The sequence below is a fragment of the Polistes canadensis genome, unplaced genomic scaffold (assembly GCF_001313835.1).
Source record: "Polistes canadensis isolate GaletaPanama2010 unplaced genomic scaffold, ASM131383v1 scaffold_45, whole genome shotgun sequence".
NCBI lineage: Eukaryota > Metazoa > Arthropoda > Insecta > Hymenoptera > Vespidae > Polistes > Polistes canadensis.
In genome coordinates, this window is record NW_014569592.1 from 284,635 (window position 1) to 295,337 (window position 10,703).

General features: G+C 27.9%; 4 protein-coding genes across 5 annotated transcripts; 1 reads left to right on the plus strand and 3 right to left on the minus strand.

Annotated features, from left to right (window-relative positions):
- Positions 1–602: 602 nt before the first annotated feature.
- LOC106785120 (ubiquinone biosynthesis protein COQ4 homolog, mitochondrial-like) lies at positions 603–3,161 on the minus strand. Its single transcript, XM_014745304.1, has 4 exons — positions 2,900–3,161; positions 1,188–1,537; positions 900–1,123; positions 603–827 (listed from the first exon to the last, which is right to left on the minus strand). The coding sequence occupies exons 1-4, from the start codon at positions 3,159–3,161 to the stop codon at positions 665–667; spliced, it is 999 nt and encodes a 332-aa protein (XP_014600790.1). The 3' UTR covers positions 603–664.
- Positions 3,162–3,604: 443 nt separating this feature from the next.
- On the plus strand, positions 3,605–6,174 carry LOC106785118 (protoheme IX farnesyltransferase, mitochondrial). Its single transcript, XM_014745302.1, has 7 exons — positions 3,605–3,864; positions 3,986–4,108; positions 4,196–4,466; positions 4,551–4,746; positions 4,823–4,998; positions 5,081–5,398; positions 5,472–6,174. The coding sequence occupies exons 2-7, from the start codon at positions 4,028–4,030 to the stop codon at positions 5,693–5,695; spliced, it is 1,266 nt and encodes a 421-aa protein (XP_014600788.1). The 5' UTR covers positions 3,605–3,864; positions 3,986–4,027; the 3' UTR covers positions 5,696–6,174.
- LOC106785117 (isocitrate dehydrogenase [NADP] cytoplasmic) lies at positions 6,010–9,038 on the minus strand. Of its 2 annotated transcripts, XM_014745300.1 has the most exons (3): positions 8,788–9,038; positions 8,361–8,704; positions 6,010–7,850 (listed from the first exon to the last, which is right to left on the minus strand). In XM_014745300.1, exons 2-3 carry the CDS (start codon positions 8,547–8,549, stop codon positions 6,636–6,638), a joined length of 1,404 nt encoding a protein of 467 aa, XP_014600786.1. In that variant the 5' UTR covers positions 8,550–8,704; positions 8,788–9,038; the 3' UTR covers positions 6,010–6,635. The 2 variants fall into 2 exon arrangements, with proteins under 2 accessions (XP_014600786.1, XP_014600787.1); XM_014745301.1 differs by lacking the exon at positions 8,788–9,038 and having other exon boundaries at positions 8,361–8,746.
- A 209-nt stretch (positions 9,039–9,247) lies between these two features.
- Positions 9,248–10,591, minus strand: LOC106785119 (phosphatidylinositol N-acetylglucosaminyltransferase subunit C). The gene is made up of 2 exons (XM_014745303.1): positions 10,428–10,591; positions 9,248–10,340 (listed from the first exon to the last, which is right to left on the minus strand). The coding sequence occupies exon 2, from the start codon at positions 10,239–10,241 to the stop codon at positions 9,420–9,422; it is 822 nt and encodes a 273-aa protein (XP_014600789.1). The 5' UTR covers positions 10,242–10,340; positions 10,428–10,591; the 3' UTR covers positions 9,248–9,419.
- Positions 10,592–10,703: the final 112 nt, after the last annotated feature.

Sequence of the window (10,703 nt, forward strand, 5' to 3'; positions counted from 1 at the left end):
AAAAAAGGAGCGTAAAAATTGGCACGTGTAATGCGTAAGCATAATTACGCGGTCGCACATTTCGCACCTACACATTTCTCTACGATGGTAAACTATTTTATCGACTTTTATCAAACATTTCATAGGCTCGTAGGTGTAGTAATCCAAATTTGTAATATGAGTCATGTGTATTCCCATTAAAAATTATATTCTTAATATTTCCAGTGTTATAATCAATAAAAATTGTTATATCATGTAAATAATTCGTAATTTTTACAGATAAAACTACTAAGGATCTTTTTGCTCTCTATATAATACTTTTATTTATTTGATCAATATTTTGTAAACATTTTTTGTAATTGTTTTAAATAAATGGTTAATATTTATAATAATATTATATATAATTAATAAATAAATATTAATATTTTATTATTAATATATATACTAATTATCCATATAATACTAACAAAGCTTTGTATTATTTAATGTAATACCGACCATTCATTTTATTATATGCTGACCATTTATTTATAATACTAATTAAAAATGTTTAAATAAATTGATCCAATAAATAGCAGCCTTTATATAAGAACAGTCTAAATAAATGATATCAGTCGACGAACTATCGCTATAACTAATACATTTACATGATAACATACATACATTATCACAGCACATTCTTATATTATTCTGATAATGGTATAAGAGAAACGATGTTCATCTCCTTATGAAAGTCTCGGAGAGGCTGTTCCCATCGTTCTTCGAAGTAAACATTTAGTAAAAATTGAGCATTATTTCCAGTCTTTATTGCCCATTGAAGATAATGATTCAGATATAATTTTCTTTGCCTGAAAGAAGATGTTATTTTAAAAAAGATGTTTAAGTAAATAAAAAACGTACTGTGGTAATTTTTTGTTTACCTTGCACGCAAACGAGCCGCTCCAAAAATAGCTCCTCCTATACACATTGGAAATTGTGTTTGAAGTCCTTCTATCCATTTAACTGTGACTTCTCCGAGCATCGTTGTAGGCATCAATAAAACAGCGTGACATATATCATGTATTTCACGATATCGTTGCATTACATATGCTTGTTCAATATCATCGATAAATCTGGTAGGTACCCTAGAATCTGGTGTTACTTTCTAGAAAGAGTTTTTCAACACTGGAATAAAATAAATCTAAAAATATCCTAATAAAAAATCTTACATTCATTTCTAAAAAGTTGCTATATGTTTTTCCAACAGTGCCATTTGGTAATTGTTTCAATAATGATAAATCAATGGTCGAACTATTTATACGCGGTCTTTCTCTTAAAATCCTTTGGCCTTCGGGTGATTTATTCATTTTATTTAGACAATGGGCAAGAGCATTTCCAGATGAAGTTTCTGCGAGACATGCTATCATATCACCACGAGATGGGTCAGCCAGTGATATAACTGCTGATCCTACTGTGAGGGCCGCTCGTTGAAAGTTAGATAAAAATATATGATGTTTAGCATAATCTTCTTCAAAGGCTTTGTATGCAGAATATCTTCGTACCGTTGAAATCTCTGAAACTGATCAAGGTAAATGACAATTTGATACAAGTTCTTAATAAATAAATTTTATTTCTGTACAACTTATACACTTAGATAAAAATTAGATTACACTATTGATATTTATTTTCCTATAATATACATGACAGTGTGTGTTTGACTAAAAATTGTGACCTTGGTTTAAAATCATTTTACTAACAATTATCTATCTAATTTCGGACTGTATGCCATTGTATTATTATGGCACTATTATCCTGCCGGTAACAATAATTCTTTTTACTTTGGTATGTATTATAACAAAATTTCTCATATCTACATACAGTCACCCATAAAACTTTTCACAACATTCAGGTGATTCATACTAGATAGGAACATTAATAAAAAGCTACTACTTAACACAGAATTAGAAAGATATTATCACCATTGAAACGTACGGTATAAAAATATGGACTTAAAAACTACTTTATAACTCCATATTCATAAAATATTGTTCACGTGGCTTCACGTTCAATCTCTCATGGAGTTCATTGTTCATTCGACAAAAAAAAAAGTTTTCTTCCAGATTTAAATGCAATGCAACAGCAGCAGCAGTACTTTCAGTTTATAAATACTATATTGTTTGTGCAAGTAGCATGTTAAAACACGTGCTAAATATTACTGTACATCATATAGATTGTATTCTTGAACTTTCTTCCTGATTAATTGGAGAATATTTAGATTCTATCGATTCCTTTCTACGGAAGGTTACCCATGTGTATACTAGACTACCTACAACGCTTAAATTTAAACCTACAAAGTTAATCCAAGAAAATATATAATCGCCGCCGATGACCATACCGAGATAAGTTACACAAATATTCTTTAAACATCCTATTATGGTAGTAGTCAATGCAGAATTATATAGCGTGCAAAGAATAACACTGTAAGATAATATAAAGCCCATAACGCAGGATAAAGCAAATTGTAAAACGAATAAAATATTAGTCCAATATGGAAACTTAAACACCATATGAATATCTCCTGTCCACCATGCCATTATGATTGCGGGTATCACCATGAAGAGAGAATTATAATACATCAATCCATATTTTCCAAGTTCCTTGGAATCCAGTTTTTTCTTCATATAGACTCCATTTGCGGCAGTAAAAATATCATTTAATAATATAAAGATATAACCCTCAAGATTAAAGGCAAGATCGTTTAATGCAGCAATTAAGGCACCCAGCACCATGGTGTAGACGCTAAGCTGTATGGAAGCGCGAGCCTTGATCCCGAGAATGTAGTATTCCGCAATCATTGTCATGAGGATACTGAATCGTCTTAGAGCAGTAAACATTGGCAAGCTGAGTTGTTTCGTACCACCCAATCCAAAAATCATATTACCAATATATATCATTGGTAATGGCCATATCTTAACGAACGTTGCAACTTCGAGGTTAGGGAAGTCAACGTAACGTAACTTCTTCGCCAAGAATAAAACAAAAATAGTCGCTAACATTTGTCCTATTCCCAATACTTGAAAAGATGGGAAACCAAAGGTAGTTAAGACCATTTTATTCACCACTGTTATCATAAACGACGACACCCCGTAAAACAGAGCTGAACCGACGCGTACGAACATTGCATTTTGTTGATTCACTAACATTTTTTCTAATATTATTTTCGATAACCCTTAACTAAATTATCGAATATAAACGTTCATACGTTCTTATTAATGCCATTTTATATATTATTAATAATATAAGTGCAAGTACATACACCGTAATAACCTTAACATTTTCTCTTGCTCAGATAGCCGACGAACGTACCAGGCCATCCGCAACACCTACGTGTATATATATATATATATATATATATATATATATATATATATATATACTTATATATATATGCTTACAATCTTATCTATAGATACGTATAAATTATAAATTTTAAGTTACATTTATATTTCATTTATATAATGTAACAATAACCAAAAATAAATTTCAATTATTAACTTCAACAACTTTCAAACACTATTAATTTACAAGTAAATAATATTTTTGCAAATTTATTACTAACTTTAATTATGTTTCATTTTCTTGTTCCTATGTGGCGTCACGAACGTTCAAAATGTCGTCACGTTTTAGTCATTGGATGCACCGTACCAAAAAGCTATGAATAAAAGGGTATAGTGGACATGTAATAAGTAAAACTGACATACAAGATTATTTCTGTATTTATTAGATATATGTTATCTATTAATTTATTTTTAAAATTACAAATACATTTGGTATGTTAAAAGAGTTTACAAATTATCGTTATGCAACATTGGTACTATGATAAAATAGTAATACATAAGAAATAATGTAAGTTGTTTGATATTTGAATAAACATATTCTTTTTCTCTTACTAAATAATAATATTTATGACAGAATTATTTATTTTTCTTATTAAAAATATGATTTTTTCTGTTATCTTGTTTTATAGGATAAGCTAAAATATCTTTGATTTATTATCAAGAATATTTTTATGATGTTATACTTTTTCACTCCACGAATATGTCGCAATCTACTACCATGCACTTCGACATCGAAACTATTAACCACTTTGGTATGAATAACTTGTAATATTTAATTATTTTTAACTAAAACACATTGTTGAGAGAATATTGTATTTAAAGATATTAATGTTTTTTAGTACTCCACCTGTTCGAAACAAAAACCGAAAGAAGTTGTAAATATGCACGAACCAGATATAGAAATAAGAGAAAAAAGCCACAATCATATTAGTCCTGGGAATACACAAATAGGATTAGATCCTGACAAATATGTTTTACCAAAAACTCCTAGTCTTAATAGTAACAAGGAAACAACCCGTCCATTCGAAGAACCACAATGGAAACCTATGCAAGTAGAGTTTACACATCTTCATAAATATTGTTTGAAGTTATCCAAAATTAGATTAACTTGTAAGTAAGATAATGTATATATATTTTTTTTTAATCAATTTCCCTCAACTATTTTAATATAATGCTTCTAATTCTTTTATTTAGCTTTAGTTGTAATAACAACCATGGGTGGATATGCGATAGCACCTGGCATGTTTGACTTATATACATTCACAATGTGTTCCGTAGGCACTGCATTAGTATCTTCTGCTGCTAATGCTGTTAATCAATTTTTTGAAGTTCCTTTCGATGCACAGATGTCAAGAACAAAGAATAGAGTTTTAGTTCGTGGACAATTAACGTAAGTCAACATTTAAAGTATCATGGTATTATGATGAAATAACTAAAATTAAATTTTCCTTTGTTTTTAATATCAGTCCGGTGCATGCAGTATTATTTGCAACTATATCAGGAGTAACCGGCTTAACTATATTGTATAGTCAAGTCAATCCTATAACTGCAACGTTAGGTGCTATTAATTTAGTTCTATATACTCTTATTTATACTCCTATGAAACGTATTAGTATTCTCAACACTTGGGTTGGTTCTATTGGTAAGTAAAATCATTTTCTTTTTTTAATTAATCTAATCTATTTAATATTACATCTCTTAAATATTGACTTTTCTTTTTATAGTCGGTGCCATACCACCACTTATGGGTTGGGCAGGTTGCACAGGCGACATAATGGCTCCAGGAGCTTGGATTATGTCTGGTCTTTTGTATGCCTGGCAATTTCCTCATTTTAATGCTTTATCCTGGAATTTGAGACCTGATTATTCGCGTGCAGGCTATAGAATGATGTCCGTTACGAATCCTAATCTTTGTCGTAAAACAGCATTAAGATATACGGCTGCGTTAATGGGATTGTCTTACTTAGCTCCTGTATTAGATGTAACTAATTGGTACTTTGCTGCTATGTCAACGCCGCTAAACGCTTATTTTCTTTATCTTGGTAAGTTATTTTCTTTATATTGTAATAACTTTTAACATTCATTAATATTTAATTCCTATTTCTACACTTACAGCTTGGAAATTTTACCAAAACTCAGATAGCGCGAGTTCTAGAAAACTCTTTCGTTTTTCATTGGTATATTTACCTGTGTTAATGATTTTACTGCTTGTAAATAAAAAGTATTGGTTCATCGGTAAAAAAAAAACAGATACAGTAACGAACGATGAAAATTATCAGAAAGAAGCTTTCTTATCAAATCTTTCGAGATTAATTATACCAACAACATCGTCCGTTTAATGCGATAACACAAATTATGTCATCGCAAGTGACATCGTTAACGCTATCATATTCTTTATAAAATTGTAAATGTGTATTATAATTATGAACTAAAATATTTTTTAAAGTACAAACTCTTGTAAATATTATAGTAGAATTCATAAATAATTATATGACTTGTTTCAAACAATCATCACATTAGATGCAGAAACGAGCATCATAAAAATTGTAACTCAATTATTAGATTATTGACAAAGATACCTAAGTGTAATTTATATTTGAATAGATAGTTAATTATATAAATTTGTGATGGAAATAAACACAAACACACATCTGTGGATCAGATTTTATTTAGAAGACTTCGAAAGAGAACAGCTTTTTTATTATTCGAACAATGTAATTAAAAAACTTACTCAATAGAGTTTAATAATAATAATAATAGAGTTAATTGATAATTGAAGCAATATAATCAATCTACATAAATACAAATATTGTATTATTGATTGTAAATAGTAATTATCTATTTATTTCAAACAATTCTATTGATTACAAATTTCTCAATCATGTCTCCATATCGAAAATCCTTGTGTACAGCTTCCTTTTTTGCTTTTGCATAAAAAAAGATAGTAAAAAACGATATTAACTGATTGGTTTGACAGACATTAAATTATTAAAACGTATATGATATTTGAAGTAAAATGAAAATTATACAACTTTGTTATTAATGTGTACTTCAATATCTATGAAGATTACATTTTTACATTACATATAACTAATATAAAATATTACATAGTTTTTAAAATACTATTCCAAAACCATATTCACGTATTATTTTATTAATCTTATAAAAATGATAGCTATTTATCAATAACTGAATATATTTTGATAATTCTTTGCCTATATAACAAATACAAATATGATCTTAATATTTTGCACGTAAAACTTGTTCTGATTCAAATAGTCAGTTAGTAGCCAGTTCTTTTTTTAAATTTTCAGCAAGTTTATCCATAAAATCAAATGTTTCTAAATAGTCACTTCTAGTAACATTATGCATTCCTTTAATACAGATAGCCAGATCCTTAGTCATAAAACCTGATTCTATTGTTTGAATACATACTTTTTCTAAAGTTTCAGCAAAATGCTTCAATTTCTGATTGTTATCCAGTTTAGCACGATGAAGCAATCCTTGGGTCCAAGCAAAAATAGATGCAATAGGATTCGTAGAGGTTTCTTTACCTTGCTGATATTGACGATAATGTCTAGTAACTGTACCATGAGCTGCTTCTGATTCTACTGTACGTCCATCTGGACATATTAGTACAGATGTCATAAGCCCCAATGATCCATATCCTTGAGCTACAGAATCTGATTGTACATCTCCGTCATAGTTCTTACATGACCAAACGAAACCACCTTCAGATTTCATCGCATAAGCAACCATGTCATCTATCAAACGATGCTCATACCAAATTTTTTTAGCCTCAAATTTATCTTTATATTCTTTCTCATAAATTTCTTGGAAAATATCCTTAAATCTACCATCATATTTTTTTAAAATAGTATTTTTTGTTGAAAGATACAAAGGATATTCTCTGGAAAGTGCAAACTTAAAAGAACTATGAGCGAATGCACATATGCTTTCGTCTGTGTTATATTGAGCTTGTGCTATTCCAGGACCTTTAAAGTCGTGGACAGTATATACCTCTTTTTTACCATTTTCACCAGTCCATGAAATTTCAAGTTTTCCAGGTCCTGGTACTATAAAATCTGTTGCTTTATATTGATCTGCATGAGCATGTCTACCAATAATAATTGGCTTATTCCAGCCTGTTACTAATCGAGGAATATTTTTACAAATGATAGCTTCACGGAACACTGTACCACCTAATATATTTCTAATAGTACCATTCGGGCTTTTCCACATTTGTTTCAACTTAAATTCTTCTACTCTCTTTTCATCAGGGGTAATAGTAGCACACTTTATACCAACATTATAACGTTTAATAGCTTCGGCACAATCAACCGTTACTTTGTCATCGGTGGCATCTCTATTTTCTATACCTAAATCATAAGTATGTAATTCAATATCCAAATAAGGTAAAATTAATTTCTCTTTTATGGAATCCCATATGACACGAGTCATTTCATCACCAAGAATGTCTACGACAGGTCCTGCCTAAAAATAATGATTTAAAAAAAGAGAATAAAAAAAATTATATTTTAAAAATATTAATTATAAAAAGATACCTTCTAATACGTGTTTTTTTTTAAATCAATTGTCTATGACTAAGCATATTTAAAAAACAATATTTCTGAACATATATTACACGTTATAATTTATATAAATACATATATATTGAAAATAAAATTATAATAAGATAGTTTAACGTATAAGAAATAATCTAATAAAAATATATGTAAATGTATCATTCATCTTGATATTTTATGAATATGTAGGTATATACATATATCTCGTACGAAATATTAATATATCATGTACATTATTTATGTCATCTTATCATTTCTCATTTTTTATCATTTTAAAATCTTATGATATGCTTTCAAAAATCAGTCATTATATAATTAAGATGAAAAGGAATGAATTTCATATATGCAGATAATAATTGTTTTTTTTTTTTAATTAATTACTTATTTTTTATTTATATAATTATTTATTTTTACTTACTTGTATTTTCGCCATATTTACTGATGAGATAGAAAACGTTCTTGCCAATGAGTATGTTATTGAACTACCTCTGAGAAATCTTTCAATCGATTGACACGATGACGTGACACTGTTACTACCGAATTGACAACAAGGTGTAGCCTTTAAAAAAAACGTATTGACTCTTACGAAGCGGTGGGGTGAAAACATGGCAACTTTACCATCTATACAATGGAAAACAATTTTTTAATTAATTCTTTTTTTCTTCTTATCTTTCTCCTTAATTTTATGTTCAATTTTATTTTCTTCTTTTCTTTTCCAACTGAACGTTGCAAACTTAATAATCTTGGTAGAAGCATGTATCTCTAGTAAGAGAGACAATTATTAAAAAGATATTTCCATCTTTCTTATCATTTAAAAATACAAAAGAAAAAAAAAATTCTACAACCTTGGAATTTGTACTTTAAAATATCTTCAAGCAAATAGCACGCGAAATGCTATAAGAACATACGATACTGTATTTGCTCTAAATTAAACACCATTATACGTGTGTGTAAATATGTATCTATATGTGATGCACATAATACACAAATAAAACATAAGTATTGTCAATAAATGTCTAAAATACTCATCAAGACATTTTGAAAATATAATAGGACTAATATAGAATATATACTTGTGTTGTATATATTTATGTATGTACATATATATCTATATATATACTTAATCTTATTTTCTTTGCGATCATTGCGCCACCAGCGATTAGATTCTTATTTTTGAATAGTCACACTTGTTGATTCGAATTATAATAAATTCTATTTTATAAAAACAAATATATATCTATTATTTGAAATATAAAAATATTTAAATTTCATTTATAATATTACAATATTTTTTTTACGCTTCATTAATATTTATTACATTAAAACGTTGAGGTGATACAAAAGATATAGTTACAGAATAATAAAAACAATTGTTTTATTTGATAAACAATTACTATCTTTCTTTTTTTTTCTAATAATTTAACTATAACAATAAATATGTTAGTATTTGTTATTTTACAAAATGATTAGAGAGTGGTTAGGAAGCAATGATTGCTTCATCCCAAGGACCATAAATATTATTTTTAAATTGTTTACATCTAATGTACCAAAGTGGACAAATGAAATGAATGAATATTATAACTACGATAAAAACATAAGAACATATTTTAGACATAGGTAATAATAAATATACCGTCCCTGTGGTTATTATGATTGATATTATTAGTTTGTTATTTATATGAGACAATAATATAGGAAATAATACAAAAAATTGTACTGAAACTGTTAAAAGTGAAAATGCATGTAAAGGGGTAGCAAGTCTGGATGCTAACATTAAAGAACCAAAAATAGATGACGTTATAGATAAGGAATCAGAAAAAAATATTTGCGATGAACCATACTTATTAAATATTAAATGAATGAAAAACATTAATATAGTCATAGCATATATTGTGTCTGTACTAATTGTTTCTGTTAATGTTCGCAAGACTGGTGATAAAGTATATCCAAAAATAAGAAAAATTAAAGTTGTTCTAAGATCTTCCGACAATCTTTTAGACATATATAATATTTTGATATTATAATATAAATATCCAACAATGGTTAAAATTATTTCTGACATAATAATAACATTCGGAGTGGTCCATTCATTATATAACCAAATAAATATGATAGCAAAGAGAATTGGAATACTTAAACATATCGATATGCTTGCACCTAAATTGATGGCTTCTAATCGAGAAACATGATTTGATTTTACATTCCTACGTAATTTGGTCAAAAATGTACTGTCTGTATAATTGTCTGGTAAATCAGTAAATTCATAAAGATTTTTTTTCCATTTAACACTTTTGTACATTTCATATATATATATATATTAATTTCTAATCAATTAATATAATTACAAATATAAATGGAATGTTATTATTTTCCTTCTATAACAAGTTAACGCTGAACACTGAAAATTGTAAGATATTTATAATGAAAACATATTATAACTGATAAATTATTATTTTAATCAATTGAAAAGTACAATATCACTTACTTGGTTACATATTAGACAACTTTATATTTTTCAAAAAATCATTAGGTTATAAATAAAAATGATATTAATTTATGATGATTTATTATAAATTCAACATAACACCTGCAATTGAATCTTCTGTTGTTGATTTGAAAATCACTTTGACGTTTAAAAGCTCCATATTTTTAACTAGTGAAAACGGATATACATGTATATACACATGTATGCATTTTCATGAAATATCCAATTTAAATCGAAAACATTGATTGGACAACTAGTTTAATGCTATCAAATATT

Coding starts and splice junctions, on each gene's coding strand:
- LOC106785118 (XM_014745302.1), top strand. CDS start 4,028: ATGATGTTATACTTTTTCACTCCACGAATATGTCGCAATCTACTACCA. Junction 4,109..4,195: donor CGAAACTATTAACCACTTTG/GTATGAATAACT, acceptor AATGTTTTTTAG/TACTCCACCTGTTCGAAACA. Junction 5,399..5,471: donor CGCTTATTTTCTTTATCTTG/GTAAGTTATTTT, acceptor CTACACTTACAG/CTTGGAAATTTTACCAAAAC.
- LOC106785117 (XM_014745300.1), bottom strand. CDS start 8,549: ATGTTTTCACCCCACCGCTTCGTAAGAGTCAATACGTTTTTTTTAAAG. Junction 7,851..8,360: donor TAAATATGGCGAAAATACAA/GTAAGTAAAAAT, acceptor CATTATTTTTAG/GCAGGACCTGTCGTAGACAT.
- LOC106785119 (XM_014745303.1), bottom strand. CDS start 10,241: ATGTACAAAAGTGTTAAATGGAAAAAAAATCTTTATGAATTTACTGAT.
- LOC106785120 (XM_014745304.1), bottom strand. CDS start 3,161: ATGTTAGTGAATCAACAAAATGCAATGTTCGTACGCGTCGGTTCAGCT. Junction 1,538..2,899: donor ATTACCAATGATATATATTG/GTAATATGATTT, acceptor TACCTTGATCAG/TTTCAGAGATTTCAACGGTA. Junction 1,124..1,187: donor GCAACTTTTTAGAAATGAAT/GTAAGATTTTTT, acceptor AACTCTTTCTAG/AAAGTAACACCAGATTCTAG.